Below are 15,262 nucleotides of genomic sequence, written 5' to 3' on the forward strand. Positions count from 1 at the left end.
TAGAAGGTACTTTTAGGAGAGGGGCCTTTGTAGACCATTTCACCCCTTTATTAGGACCTGAACACAGAGCCACCTCTGGACCTGAGCCTGCTTTTGCCTTCCCTAGGGATGCTACTGGGGGTCTGGTTCAGAGTCTTGAGTTAATTTCTATTCTTGGGGACCAAAATGACATGTAAAAGACATTTTTTCATCTAGATCCTGGGAGGCCAGCAAAGCAAAGTGGAAAAGCTCATGTGACCACCACTTATCTGTCTTGGGTCCATTGGAGCTGGTAGAAAAGGAGAGAGGCCTGTATCCAGCTACCTCCTTTAATCTCTCTTGGCCAGGGGTGTGTGGGTAACAGTGAGGGCAGACGAGGAGGATGGAATGGGCCCAGATCTGGGGTTTGTAAACCAGGCTGAGGAATTAACAAAAGCTGAGTTATTATGGCCAAAGCAAACAGAGGCTAAGGAGTCACACAGCATCTGTAGGGAAAAGGTGATATACGCGTACTCAATAGGAATGTGACAGACCAGCATTCTTTCCCAGGAACTGCTGATCTGAAAGGAAACTTTGATTCAATTGCTGGGACAACCAGTCCCTAACCAGCCTCGCCCAAAGGCCTTCCTGCCAGACACCCTCATATGGAGGGGTGGGGGGACTCCATTCTCCCTGAATTTTTCTTATGGCTGACTTCCTATAAAGCCCTATCTTTGGACAAGTGTGGTGAATTCAGTGCATAATTAAAAAGCAAACAAACTTGCTCTAAGGGAACACTTAACAATTTAAGTAGACACTTGTGTAAAAACAGTGATTCATGCTTTGTTGGATTTCCAGAAATAGACAACATAATTCATTGAAGGATTTCTGGCCTTAGTGAATTTGAACCAATATATGATGGTCTCTGAATTATTAAAATAGCTCTGTAGTTGCTATCTACAAGAATGAAACTTTTTTTTTTTTACCTTAACCATGGGTTATAAATTCACTCCCACCACAAACAAAGTCAGAAGACACAAACTTGGGAAAATATTTGCCACACATTAAAAATTTAAAAAAGTAAATTACCTTGATACATAAAGAGATCTTATAAGTCAGTAAGAAAAAGACCAATAATCCAATAGAAACATGGACAAGGAAAGTTGACAGATCACAGAAGTGAATACAAGTGGCCTTAAAATGTACAAAATGAAAAAAAAAAAAAGTACAAAATGATATGCGATTTTATATATAAAAAATTAAAACATTTTCACCTTTCAGGTTTCAGAGATCAAAAGTCTGATAATGTACTATGTTAGTGAGGATGTGGGAAAATGGGCACTCACTAATGGGGATACAAATTGGTACAACCTCTTTGTAAGAAATTTGAGAAGATTAACCAAATTTGAAATTTTACATATCCTGTTACAGTTATCTATTACCGTTTAACAGAGTATCCCTAAACTTAGTGGCTTACCCATTTATAATTATTTTGCGTGGGTAACTGAGGAAGGGCTAGGTTGGGTGGTTCTTGGCTAACTCACACAGTGTCAGATGGACTCTCCCAGGCCTGGAAAAGTACTGAGATACTGAGGGGCACAAGCATGTCTTTTTATGTAGTAGAAAAACATGATGAATATCTGCATGTGTCCATCTTCTCCATGGCCCCTGCTCCCTAACCACTGTCACTAAGGGAGACTCCAAGTTGGTTGCAGTTTCTTCCCCTTCTTCCCCTCTAAGACTTTTTGGGCTTTTGCACTAAAGAGATGCCCTCCAGTCAAAGATCATGAGGGACACACCTGTAGTTGAAAAAATGGAGTGTATTAGTTGTTACAGTGAGGGGAACCGTGAAGCATCTTGGTAAGAGGGCATTAGAAAGGACTTAAAGGATATTTTGGAGAGTTAAAGAAGTAGGACTTTTCTCAGTGTTTGATGCTTCAGGAAGCAAGAGTAATTCTATGATTGGGTATCTTAAAATCTTATGAGAAAGAGGAATGACTGAAGCAAAGCTAAAGCCACAGTTGGTAAGGAAGCAGCAGTCACACATATTATCCAGGACAGAAAGACATTTGGTCATTTTTTTGACTTGGACAATATTCATGGTTTGTCTGTGTTCAGATATGATTACAGAATGGTCTTGTTTTTATCTTGACCCATCATGGTTACAGAGGGTCTTGTCTGATGTTGATGTCCTATGAAATTGTTTATGTGAAACAGGAGAACTCCATGGCCTTATGTGTGACTGTCAGACCAACTCCTATAAGACCAAGGTATAGCTGATAGTCCCAGGCCAACTTCCAGATGTCAGGGGTGCTTTCTCTTTCACAGAAGAGAAAAAGAGGCAAGCAGAGAAGTGAGTGGATGGGATTTCTTTTGGGGAATTTAGGCAGAGAGAGAGAGATAAGGGGGAGGAGAAGAGGATTATCAAGAATGACTGTGGATGTTGTGTCCACTTCATAGTTGTCAAGAAATATACTTGTTTTTTAAATATAAATTAAGGAACTTCCCTGATGCCCCAGTGGTTAAGACTCCATGCTCTCAATGCAGGGGGCCTGGGTTCAATCCCTGTTTTGGGAACTAGAGCTCACATGCTGCAACTATTAATAAAAAGATCCTGCATGTCACAATGAAGATCAAAGATCGCAACTAAGACTTGGTGCAGCCAAATAAATAAAAATAAATTTAAAAATATATATACATATACATGTATTTTAAAATATATAGACTGTAGCCCTCCAGGCTCCTCTGTCCATGGCATTTCTCAGGCAAGAATACTGGAATGGGTTGCCATTTCCTCCTCCAGGTGATCTTCCTGACCCAGGGATCAAACCCATATCACCTGCATCTCTTGCATTACAGGCAGATTCTTTACTGTCTGAGCTACCAGGGACTTGTAGTTTCATATATATATATATATATATATATATATATATAAATTAAAATCTTGAACATTTTTTAACTGACTTTTGGTTGCTGGGTTTTGTTTCCTCTATTGTGATACTGCTCTGAGACCAACCATGTGGATCAGAGTTGGTATTAAAAGGGCAGGTGTTCAAAACCAAGAAGTTCTGAGCCATTGTCTGAGTCCAGAGCTCCAGCTCCTGGCTGATGCCTGGATCAGGATAGCATTTGAAGAAAAATCAGTGCCAGGAGTGTCCCAATCAGAAGCCAGGCTTAGGTGCCTGCTGCCTCTATCCCCTAGAAGACCCAAAGTTTCCCAGGCTCTTATTCCCCCTAGAAAGTGGTAGCCTTGACCCCCGGTCTAAGTTCCGGCTTCTGGTTATTATCACCAACAAACCTTGTCAGCCAAGAATGCCAAGATATGGGGATATGGTCTTCGCCCCCCAGGCATGCTGATTCTTCTGTGGGACAGTAAGGGAAGCCACAATAACAGAAAGACCAAGCACTGACTGGGTTCAGCAAAAAGGCGCTCAGCCCTTTCCAGGGATGGAACATTCTTGAGAGCCAGTATTCACAGAATACAGGTTTGGAAAGTGGGGGCAGGGAAGGCTGAGGACAGAGCAGTGACCAGTGTACAGTGGCTGATGAATTCAGATCATTCTTTGGAGCCTTGAGATCCCCGAAGGTGAAGAGAGCCAGATTCTATGGCTGGAGTAAATCCTATTCAGGCCACAGGGGACATGCGTAGTCCAGCACCTTAAAATGCTGAGCACCACTGAGAAGACCCGGAATGAATACACAAGTCAGCAGTGCCCCAGCTTCCCTTCCCCCTTTTCAGGTGGGCGGCCAGAGGGCCCAGACGATGCGAGATATGAGAGAAATGAAAAGGGGCAAAGAGGGGAGCAAAGAGGCCATAGTGGGAATCAGAGAGCTGCAAGAGTTCTGGAAATGGAAGTTCTGGAGGGAGAGTTAGTTGGTCAAGGAAGCATTAGCATCCGCACTGTACTCAGAGCTGGACAGGGACAGTGGCAGGTCTGTTTCCTTAGCCAAACTGGAATGAGGTGGCCTTCTGGAGCTCTTGGGACCTGGCCTGGGCTTCCCCACTGATAGGGTGGTTTGAATCCGTGGGACTCCGGCCGAGCACTACAGGCCGTGAGAACATACCAGATGGAGACCGGCGGGCGAGCGCCCTGGGAGCCCTACCCCTACTTTCTCGCTTTTCCAGCCAGGCAAGAGGCCTGTGCCCGGCGGGGTAACGAGCGTCCAACCCCGACCAGGGTCTAAGCCTACAAGCGGACACTAGGAAGGGGCTGTCGGCTGCCTGGGCAGCGCGGCCGCTCCGCGCTCCCGCCCCCGGGAGTCGGATTTGGCGCCTCCCCCGCGGCGGAGGGAGCCTGGAGGTGGGGTCGGGAGCCATAGCCCAGGGCTCTGATGTCACCGCGCGGCCGCAGTCCAGGAGCTCGTCTCGGGTTGGAGCTCAGGTACGCGGCGAGGCCGGGGGCCAGGCGGCGGAATCGCCGTTCCCCGGGGCGGTAGGGCGAGCCCCGCAGCTAGGTGCGGATGGGAGTGGCTGAGCCGCTGAGGAACAGCCCGCGCGTCGCTGGGTCTGAAGGTGTTGGGCTCCACAGCACGTCTGGTCTGCGCGAGTCGGGTCGGGCTCCTGCGCCCCTGTCCCCGCCTCCGGCAGAGGGGTGGTGGGCGCAGAACCGGTAGCGGCGGGAGCTGCTGGGGGAGCCCGCCGGGGGCTGGCGAACACGGAATGGGGCCTCACCGCACCCCCTAGCCACTCCCCGACCCCCGGCTCATGCCCTTCGGCAGCGGAGCCGCTAGGGAATCCAGCCCCCACCCCCTGCCCCTCTCTCTTGCGTCCAGGACCGCGTGGTCCCCTGCGCGCGTTTTGAGCCCTCCTTCCCCAACGGTGAACCCAACAGGAAAGGCCGAGAAATGCGCCGGCCGGGGGCCATCCACTGTGCCAGTGTTCGCGAGGCGTCGCTCTCCTGCTGCACCTCGTGACTTTGTCGCCCCCTGTGGCCACCAGGCCTGTGCTTCTTGCCTCTCTGACCTCAACTCAGCTTGAAGCCCCAGGTATGTGGTCCGACCTCGACAGCGGCCTCCTTTCCACATGTGCCCTAGCATCCCTCGTTTCCTGCCCGCGTCACGGAGCTAGAGCCTATGGAGACTCTACGGGAGGGCGGCAGCGGTGGAGAGCAAATGCTTCGCAGGGTGCGTTGTGGGGCGGACAGGCTTGGAGAATGGGGAGCCGTAGGGGGCTGGGAGAGCCATGGAACTTCCCCCTAATGCCTGCTCTTCCAGACTGTGTCTGGAGAGCTGGGATTCAAGACAGGCCCAGAACCCAGAAACTCAGTCTGGGTGACATGGAGGCAACACCCTACAGTAAGCCTACCACTGAGGAAGACCATCCTAGATATGATTTAATTCCTGATCCTTATTGATCATTTGAGGTTGTCTGTCTTTCTGGTCACTTTACCTGGATCTGTTTCTGTTGCCTTTGTGTGACTTTAGTCACTGGAAGCAGTCTCCATCGGTTTCCCCAAGAACCTCTAACTAAAAGCCTGGGTCTGTCTGCTTGCCTGGTCCAACCTCTCTGCTGAGGTCCAGACTCACATCTCAACCTACTCAACTGCTCACCAGACTTGCCACAAACACTGCAAAGTCCACAGGCCCCAGACCCGGCCTGGAACCCTTGGCCAGTCCGCATCCCAGCTTCCTCATTCCTGACACCAGCACCTGCACCTCCTCAGTTCCTAGCTCTGAACATTGAAGTCATCGTTGTCTCCTTTTCGTCTCTTGCTCTTTGATTCAGGTGATGTTTATTGCAAACAATGCCAATACCATATGACCCTACCTAATCTAGCGGTTTTCCAGGATAACATGCTGCTCCCCCTGGGCTGATGGGGCTTGAGAAAGCTTTAGTTCTGACTTATATTCAATGCAGGCATTGGCTCTGCAGCCCAGCCCACAGCTGACATTAGTGCTGACGCTAGGGCTCCTGGGGTGTGGCCACTCCCAGCCACAGAGGATGGTTGGACTGCAAGAGGCTCCCTGCAGCCAGACAAAAACTCTCTGCTCTTTGGGCTGAGGCCCCAAAACACACTAAAGGAGCTGGACTCTCCTACCCTATCTTGCATGGGTATCGGGTGCTCAGGTTACCACTGATAAAGCATTCTCAACACAAGATCAATAAGAAAATATACAGACATTTTTATTATCCATTTGAGCTGTTTTTATTGGGCGAACTCAGAACCCTTTGTCATTCAGTAACTCACAAATAAGAATTTTCAAGGTCTTTTTTAAGGAAACATCTTTGTATTTGAACAGTTACCCATGCCTATAGATGCAGTGAAAGTCAACATGGGTAGGCCTCGGTGGCATGAGCCAGGATAAACAGTGCTCCCAAGTTGGGCTCAGAAGGATAGCAGGAGAGGGGGCCAGCGTCTGGGTGGCTGAAGGGGTTCCCTAGAGGAGGTGAGTCTTCCAAGGGGCTGCTACTCAGTAGCTTTTCTTTCTGAAATACAGAGAGTATAAACTACTTTGCAAAAGTGGTCCCCAAGCCTGAGTGTGAGGACCAGCCTTCAGGGCTGGCTTTAGTAGGCACAGTGATGCCTCCAGGTGGGTGATGTCAAGATGTTCTGGTACCAGATCAGCTGACAGCCCCTCCTGGGAATGGTGGAAGTACTGCTTCTCCCTTTAAGGAAACACCATGTCCTCCCACCACTAACCTCTCTACCTGCCCTAGCCAGCAATCTGTAGAATCTGGGGTCTCAGGGAATGGGGTAGAGGGTGATCCTGAACTCTAAAATGTGTCTAGGAGGCTCACCAAAGTCTGTTTTTTCAGTTTCCACCCAGCTATGGGCCACCCTCCTCTGCAGTCCCAACCAAGAAGCTCAGGGAAGGCAAACCTGCTTTCTCCCCACCATCCACCTCCACACACAAAAGTCCCTTTAGCCCACACTGAACCCTGAGTTCCCAAGACTCAAAGCTACTTTCACCCCTGATCCAGGTACACTCCCCCAGCTCCTCCCCTTGTTCCCCCTCCTGGCACTGGGAAGGTATTGATTTCTGGCCATTCCTGTTCAAAGCTATGCTTGCCTGCTCTTTTGGTTCTTAATAACCTGAATAACCTGGTCAGTGTCCATGAGTGGCAACTGTCTCACCCATTCTGTCCCCTTCTTCAAAAAGACTAATAGGGAAAGAAGAGTAGGTGGAAGCAAAGAAGCCCTCAACCTTCTCCACCAAAACCACCCCCCCCCCATCTAGTTCCTGCAATTCTGCTCCTTTCCTTGTCATTCAACAAATATTTCACATCAACTACATGCCAGACATTGAGGGTACAGAGATGAGTCAGTGCAGGGCCTGTCCTCAGGAAGTTCATGGGTGGGAATGGGGAGAGGGAATCACAGGCAAACCAACAATCACCATGCAGGGTGTCGAGTGCTGTGATGGGGAAGCTAGGACACTAGAGGGATCCCAAAGGGCCAGGAAACCTCTAAGCTGAGCTCTATAGGAGGAGCAAGAGTGGCACAAAATGGGGTAAGCCTGTCACTCCTAGACAAAAGGCAGAGTCTCCCAAGCAGGGAACATATTATCCTGGGATCTGACAGTAATTTGAAGGGGGGTGCGGATTGTTTCCCACAGAGGAGTCTGAGCTTTGTTGGGGGGGGATTGGGGTAAACTGGCTTTCAGCAGAGTTTGCTTCTAGGAAATTGATTCTGGCTTCAGTAAGCTTGGAGGCAAGCCCAGATTCCAGGCAGGGCTCTGGCTCTTACTAGCTATGTGCCTCTGGGCAAATCATTCCCTGGTTCAGAACCTCACTGTCCTCATCTGTAAAACGCAGGCAACAGTTGTGAGGTTCAAGATAAATATTTATTCAGAGCACCTGGAACATAACTGGCCCAGAGGAAGGCTGTGAAGCTGCCCCTGCCACCTGACCTGGGTCTTTCCTCCCCTCCTTTCTTGGCTCCCCTCTGATCTCAGATCGTTGTTGATGTTGTTTATGAGGAAAAGATCACCCGGAGGAGTTAACAAAGCAGCCAGGAAGCGGCCTGGGTGGGACAGGGTTGGGGAGGGAAGGAGCATGGGTATGTTCTCAGCGCTCCAGGAGGTGCCAGGGTAGAGGCTGGGCCAGAAGAGCCCCGGTAGGGAATGGCCTAGGCGCCACTTCCTTCCTCTGAGCTAAGGCTCTCAACCTCCAGAGGTGCTCCCCTGGTCCTCCTGCCTTTGCCATCCCAGACGAGGGAGGTGCGGGATGTTAGGGCCATGGGTCCCGTGGCCAGGGAGGCAATGTGTAAGCATGTCGGTGTTGGAGGGGCCAGCAGGCTATCCTAACCCATACCTGGAGCGCCTCACCTCCCACGCCGCCTATGCTTTTCCAGGCCTTACAGAGCTGGCCAGCCTCCGCCTTCGTCCGAGCAGCCATGGAGGCCCTGGGTCCCGGAGGTGGCCGCACCTCCCCGGCCTCGTCCACTCGCAGCCTGGACTTTCGGCGGTTGTCCGCGCCCACCGACTCGGCCTACAGCTCTCTCTCCGCTGCCTCAGGCGGTCCTGAGCCTCCTGAGCCGCGCACGCCGTCGCCTTTGGCGGGGACCCAGCAACTTCCCTACCTGGACTGGGACTACGTGCGCGTGGTGTGGGGCGGCCCGGCCCCCGCCGCCAGGCTTCGCACTTCCGCGCAGCCCCGGCCCGCGGCCCCCGCACGCAGTGGGCCTCGTGCCCCTGAAAAGGGCCCGGGACCGCTCAGCCGCCAGACCACCCCGCTGCTGTACGCGCTGGCGGCCGAGGCTGAGGCCGAGGCGCGGGCCGCCGAGCCGCCCGCCGCCGAGCCGCCCAGCCCGCCCGCCTCGCGGGCCGCCTACCGCCAGCGGCTGCAGGGCGCGCAGCGGCGAGTGCTCCGGGAGACGTCCTTCCAGCGCAAGGAGCTCCGCATGAGCCTGCCCTCCCGCCTGCGGCCCGCGGCCCCCGCGCGGCCCTCTGCCGAACACCCGCGCTCCGCCTCGCTCAGCCACCCCGGCGGGGAAGTAGAGCCGGCGCGCTCAGGGGCTCCCACCCAGCAGCGGAAGTGGTGCTTCTCAGAGCCAGGGAAACTGGATCGCCTGGGTAGGGGCGCTGGGTTGGCGAGGCAATGCTCCGGAGAGGCCTGCTCCAGCTCTGGCTTCATCGGGCCGGAGCCTCGAGAATGGCAGCAGAGGACGCTGGCTGAGTTTGAAGGTCACCAGATCAGATGGCTGCCTGCGACCCAGCCCCCAAGTGTAGAGGACCCAAATCCCCGGTCCTTGAAGCTTGGCAATGCCTACAGGCCTGCCACCAGTCGGAGTCGGAGCGCTTCCGGGGAAGTCTTGGCCCCCTGGGGAAGTCCAGAAGGTGTCATGCCCATTGCCCAGGTATGGAAGATAGGGGCTGCCACCTTGGGGTGGGGGAACCTAGAGGACTGAAAACTTGAGCAACATTTCACCCAATTGCTTGCCTTTCCAGGCTGTTCCCCAAGGAGCAGAAACCCCTAGACCACCATTGCAGACCAAACTTAACAGGTGAGAGACATGGACCACTCTGGGAACTGAAAGTTGGGGGAACTGAAAGTTGGGGGAGGCAGCTTTCATGGCTCTTGCTCAAGAAAGAAGGCCTCCGCCCACCCTCAGTTTGAGCCTTATGTCTCAAGGCAGAGTGCAAACCACACCCCCTAATCCCACCCCCAAACCCCACTGTGTCTCTGGTGCAGAACCAGAATCTTCCTTCCTGGTCACTGTGGTCAGTGTGGGGTCCTTGCCTCCAGGTTCCTAAATCAGAAGGAAGCTGCAGAAGTGTGTCCTGCAGAAGGACCCCAGAGCAGTCCCTCTGACTGTGAGCAGAGGGGCTCAGAGAACTGCATTGGGTCTGTTCGGCTCCCATCCCTTCCTGATGATGAAGTTTTCCTGGAAGAAGCCCCCCTGGTCAGAGCAAGATCACCTGCAGACTCCCAGACTCCCCTGGGGCTCCCAACCTGGTGAGTTCCCTCAGACTTTCAAGCAGAGTGAGATACACCTTTCCTACACACATCTATAAATTGCTGGAGAGGCATGGAACTCTCTCTTGACGGAAGGCTGGCGGGGCGGGGCAGGTTGGGAGCTGGGAGTGGTTGGCAGGGGGAGGGGAGGGGGGGGGGCCCTTGGCCAGAGCTTTTTCTGATTTAGTGTCTCTTCCACTTTCAGTGTCCATATCTCTGACCAGGAGTACGGAGCTGGCTTGAGTCAAAGGACTGACCAAGCTATAATCCCCCCAGAGAAGCCCTTCCATGAGGACCCAGAAACTGCAGGGGTGGATGAGTGTTGGCAGGGGTTAAACGGTTCTGTGAATGTTTCCAGGCCTACATGCTGTAGCCCCCCTGAGACTGCAAATGGTGACATCCTTACATTTGACCCCACTGGACTGCTGACCACTGTTCCCCCCACAGCTGCAGAGACTGACCTGAAACCTTTCCCAGGTGATACCCTGGGACCTCCAGACAGTGATACCCCAGGGCTCCCTGGCCGTAGTGCCCTGGCTTGGGGCCCTAGGGAGCCTGGTCCCCGGTCAACATGGGCCAGTCCACGCCTCGAGGAGCTGGTTCAGGAGCTGGCCAGATTGGATCCCTCTCAGAGTGACACTTTCACCTCCTATCCCAGCCCAGAGCCAGCCCTGGGCCTGCTAGATGGACTGATTCCTTTAGCTGAGGTCTGGGCTGCAATGAGACCAGCCTGTAGGGAGGCTGGAGAGGAGGCTGCTGGTAATTCTGAGCCAGGGTAAGTGAGGGGCATCAGGGACTCAGAGGACTTTAAGCCCCTGATCTCTGGGGCAGGACAACACAAGGAGCTCTGGTTTTGTCCCCAGGTCCTATCTACTTAACTCCACCCAGCACCTGCCAACTTCTCAGGAGGAAACAAGGCCTGAAAACCTTACCACCCACGTTGCACCTGACCAACCATGTGACCAGGATGTACCAAAGCCAAATAACAGCATCCAAGCCAAGAAAGTGAGTGTGGAAGGGGCCATTGGTGGCTGAGTGAGGCCAGAACCCAGAGTCTGGTCTGGGGAGTCAGGGGCCTGGCTCCAGACTTAAGTGCCTACGCACTCCCGGCAGGCAGAGCTGGCGGACCTCCTCCAAAAGATGCTAAGGGACCTTCAGGCCGAGCAGAAGCAGCTGCAGGGAGCGGCCCAAGCTTGGGCCAGGCGCGGAGCTGCTCTGGAGGCCGCTGTCGGCCAGGCCTGTGCACCCCACGAGCTGGAGCGGTTCAGCCGGTTCATGGCCGACCTAGAGCGCGTGCTTGGCCTCCTGCTGTTGCTGGGCAGTCGCCTGGCCCGCGTGCACCGTGCCCTGGCCCGGGTGGGTGCAGACAGCGACCCTGAAGAGCAGGTAATGGTTAGAGCTGAGGAGGGCGGGGAGACGGGAAGGGCGGTGAGGGGCCTGCATCGGGCCTGGCTCACAGTGCCCTCGCCCTGCATCTCCAGGCCTCTCTGCTGCAGCGACTGGGGCTCCTGCAGCGGCAGGAGAAAGATGCTAAGGAGCTGAAGCAGCACGTGGCGCGGCGGGAGCGGGCCCTACGGGAGCTGCTAGCGCGCGCACTGCCCGCAGAGGAGCTGAGCGCCTACCGCACCCTGTTGGCCGGCAAGGCCGCCGTCCTGGCCCAGCAGCGCAGCTTGGACGAGCGGGTCCGCCTTATTCAGGACCAACTGGACGCAGTCAGGAACGACCTTGGCCGTCATCCCTCGTCTCCCAGGCCAGCCTTCCCCTCAGGGACCCATCCTCCCGATAAACCGCCCTTCCCCCCTCCCCTCATCTAGTTACAGGCGGTGAGGGTGGGGAGCGTTGCCCTTGCCTCTCACCCGCATGATTCCGGATGACGCTGGTTTATTCGGTGCTTTTCCCTTGTGGTGGGGAAGACCCAGGCCCGGCTTTGCCGGAGTACTTCTTCCAAGTGTTCTCACGTGGTCTTTCCCAAATCTTGTGGATTATCTGGTAGTTAACAGAAATTTTAAATCTGCAGAATTCTCTCCTTTGATGAGCAAGAGTTCCGGTAAGGGTTGGTTGGAGGGAGATGAGACAACCTCAACTTAAGGTTCAAAATGGCCATTTCTTTTCCCTCTCAATAAAAAAATTGATGAGAAGTAATACCTGGAGTCTGGCTTGGAGGCAGGGTCTTGTTTGCAAATTTCAGACACCTCCCTGACTAGAGCAGATTAGCTATTTGTCAGAGGACATCAGTCAGGTCTAGGGATTCCTAGGAAGACTGAAGAAACAGGCTTGAAAACAAGAGGGGCCAGGCAGATGCTGTCACCAGTAGTCCCTAACTCTTCTGGTGACTACATTTTTACCACAAAACTCTAGACCTGATTGGCTGAGTTTAGGTCCCTTTTGCTGGTTTTTACCCAAGCCCCTAACCTCAGTGGTATAGTAGAAGTGGGTAGGGCTGCCTCCCTTCAAGATTCAAGGCACAGGGAACTTCCCCAAATGGAAAATGGATTCAGATGCTTTGCCTAAAAACCCTGATGAGTGTCAAATACACTTGGGCATTTGGGGAAATTCATTCTGAGGCCCAAAAAGAACTGTCTTCCTCATCCAGTTGTGTTATCAAAACTGAATTTGTCCACCTCTCCTTTGGAAGACCCTATGGGGTCAACCAGGCTTGAAGAGGGCAGTTGGGAGGATGGGAGCTGAATGGGGATGAGTCATGGGGTATCTGGAGACCTATTATGCTGGGGGTCTTATGTCCTGGAGATGCCTATTTGGGGTTGGGCTGGAGCTGGGAGTGGGGGGTTAAGGGCTAGAGTGAAATGAAACAAATGACACACACACCCTCTGTGTATCATCCCTGCGTACATAGAATCAATGTTCTCCAATATACATGTGAAAATCTGCCTTAGCATTTGTAGCTGCAAAGGCTGGGGACCAGAACATTGTTCATGCAAATACTGAGTGTATTTTTGTAAGCCAGGCACCTTAATAATAATGGTATCTAAAGCCAACTGACCTCTAAGTGAGAAATCTCTGCTTCTGAGCTTTTTTCTGATGCATATTGTCACTAAGTGCAACTGGTTGGGAATTTTAAGTGGTCGTATTCATACTAAAAGCATTAGTTACAACAGTCGCGCTATTGAGCACAGAACAATACTCACATTGTGCCTTTTTATAAAAAACATATGGGGCTCCTGCTGAGGCGGTTGCGGGTTCTAACATTCTGCTTTGCTTCTCCCCTTTGAACGCTGTGGGCGGGGCCTCCGCTCCAAGGTTCTCTGCCCTGCTGGACAGCTTGCTGCCAGACGCCTTCTGGAGGGATATACTTACTTCTGCCTTTTGCCCTATACAGTGCTCATTGCTTTCTCCTATTGTGATATTCTTCCCACTCCAGAATTCTTGCCTGAAAAAATCCTGTGGACAGAGGAGCTTGGCGGCTACAGTCCATGGGGTCGCAGAGTGGACGCGACTCAGCGCGCATTGTGATATTCTTAGAAATACACTTAACCTTGTCCATTAGGCCAGTGGAAATTGTGTATTTCAGACAAAACACTCCCAGCCCTGAATGGGCATGGGTAGCAGCGTCTGCTCTTGTCCGGTTAAACTGCAGTTTGGTTCTTGGCTGGTTTTGGCCATGGGGAAATACGAGGCTGCTGTACTTGTCTCTACCAGATCGAAGATCAGATCAGATCAGATCAGTCGCTCAGTCGTGTCCGACTCTCTGCGACCCCATGAATCGCAGCATGCCAGGCCTCCCTGTCCATCACCAACTCCCGGAGTTCACTGAGACTCGTCCATCGAGTCAGTGATGCCATCCAGCCATCTCAACCTCTGTCGTCCCCTTCTCCTCTTGCCCCCAATCCCTCCCAGTCATCAGATCGAAAGCGCCCACCAAAGTGCGGCCCCAACTGAGCAGGTCCTTCCATTTGTCTCCTTCTCCTTCCTGCCCCAGTTTATCTTTCTTCCACACCCCGTTGTTCCTTCAGAGGACAAGAACGATCTCAGCATAGGTGTTGGATATTAGCACCACAGGCTAAGACTTGGGTGTGGAGGGAGGCAGTGAATACGAGAAGCCGGGTGAATTCCACCCTCCTAGACGCTGCCAGCAGATGGCGCTGTTCTTTTTATGACCCTTCACCACCTCTCCAGCTACCAGGCCTTCCGGGCTAGCCCCAGGGATGCTGCCTTGTCCTGAGCAGTGTCCCTGTTGGGCCTGAAGGCGGGGGCTAAGCCTTTGCTTCTGTCGGAAAGAAATTCTAGCCAGTTGGCTGTGGGAAGGTTGGCTCGCTTTCCTTTGCCACCTCCTTCGACATTTGTTGGTTAATGAGGAGTGGGGAGGGGAAAGCTGGGGGTGGGGGTTGGGGGTGATCTTGAGGATCAATATCCAAAAGAGCCTTACTTAGTTCCTTACTTAGTTCCCCACGGTGGAAAAGAGGGTTCCTTGGGTCTCTGCTGGGGTTTCTGTCCGCACCTCCGCAAGCTTCTGCGCCCCAGCCTGCTGGTCCCACCACCCCCAGCCTGGCGGCCTGAGACGCTGCGCCCCACAGCTTAGCGGAGTGCCCTTGTTGCTGGGCAACAGGCAGCCGGAGGCCTCCTCTCCCACTCGCCTCATCCCGCCCCCGCGGTTCCTCCTAATATGGATTTAATTAGTGTACTTTTTACCTTCTGACTGTAAATTGGAAACTGAGTAGGGAAGCAATGTTCCGCGGTGCTCCAAGCCGGCGCTCAATCTGGCTGGAACAGTCTGCTCTGCACACCACCTACCTCGGCAAGCAGCTGGAGTGAACCTCAGAAATCCTCAGGGGAACAAACTACCTCGCTGTTCAGTCATGAGTGATTCAGAAGCTTTCAGACGACATTTAGGTCAAATGCGGTTGAGGACCACCGCAGAGAGAAGAGAGAAAGGGGGAATGTGGGGGGCGGGACGCAGGCAAATACTGTAAATCAATCCTCCCAACGAACCCATAACATTACTTTCACGGCCTAGCTGCAGTTTAGAAAATCACCATGGGTGTTTACCTGCTGTCTTTGAAATTGAAGTCAGCACTAAGTTCTCACTAGGAGAACTTTTTTCCCCCTTCTGGAGGAGAGGTCCAGAGATCTCTCTCTCAATCACTCCCTCCCCACCTCTCTTCCTCCCACTCCCTCTCTCACTATCTGGTCCTTCTTTCCACTTCCCTGCAGTAATATCTGAGGCCACCTCTGCTCCACAGGTTTAAGTCCAGAGGTGGGGCAGTTCTGGAAGTGTGAAGCCAGCCATAGAGGTTCAAGGCAACAAGCTGCCTGGAGAGTGACAGTCTACTTATTAAACCATTTTAAAAGGTCAGATAATTTCTTCCAGGATAAGGCAAAGAAAAGGGGAAGAATATAGGCCCTGATAGGCCCAGCCTTAAAGCCATGTGCGCAGAGGGGTGCTTTCAA

At 52.9% G+C, this 15,262-nt stretch overlaps 1 protein-coding gene across 5 annotated transcripts; it reads left to right on the top strand.

Annotated features, from left to right (window-relative positions):
* Positions 1-4,240: 4,240 nt before the first annotated feature.
* Positions 4,241-12,006, top strand: SHROOM1 (shroom family member 1). Of its 5 annotated transcripts, none has more exons than XM_027546518.1 (9): positions 4,241-4,340; positions 4,732-5,082; positions 8,253-9,257; positions 9,349-9,404; positions 9,647-9,856; positions 10,062-10,631; positions 10,720-10,861; positions 10,970-11,242; positions 11,338-12,006. In XM_027546518.1, exons 2-9 carry the CDS (start codon positions 5,032-5,034, stop codon positions 11,668-11,670), a joined length of 2,640 nt encoding a protein of 879 aa, XP_027402319.1. In that variant the 5' UTR covers positions 4,241-4,340; positions 4,732-5,031; the 3' UTR covers positions 11,671-12,006. The 5 variants fall into 5 exon arrangements, with proteins under 5 accessions (XP_027402319.1, XP_027402318.1, XP_027402321.1 ...); XM_027546517.1 differs by having other exon boundaries at positions 4,243-4,340; positions 4,791-5,082; XM_027546520.1 differs by having other exon boundaries at positions 4,243-4,340; positions 4,791-4,944.
* Positions 12,007-15,262: the final 3,256 nt, after the last annotated feature.

This window comes from Bos indicus x Bos taurus, chromosome 7 (assembly GCF_003369695.1).
Source record: "Bos indicus x Bos taurus breed Angus x Brahman F1 hybrid chromosome 7, Bos_hybrid_MaternalHap_v2.0, whole genome shotgun sequence".
In the NCBI taxonomy this organism is placed as follows: domain Eukaryota; kingdom Metazoa; phylum Chordata; class Mammalia; order Artiodactyla; family Bovidae; genus Bos; species Bos indicus x Bos taurus.

Bases quoted from the DNA above. Each gene is read 5' to 3' on its own strand.
- SHROOM1 (XM_027546518.1), top strand. From the start codon at position 5,032: ATGGAGACTCTACGGGAGGGCGGCAGCGGTGGAGAGCAAATGCTTCGC. The intron at 5,083-8,252 runs GTGCGTTGTGGG...ATGCTTTTCCAG, and splicing joins GAGAGCAAATGCTTCGCAGG to GCCTTACAGAGCTGGCCAGC. The intron at 10,862-10,969 runs GTGAGTGTGGAA...CACTCCCGGCAG, and splicing joins ACAGCATCCAAGCCAAGAAA to GCAGAGCTGGCGGACCTCCT.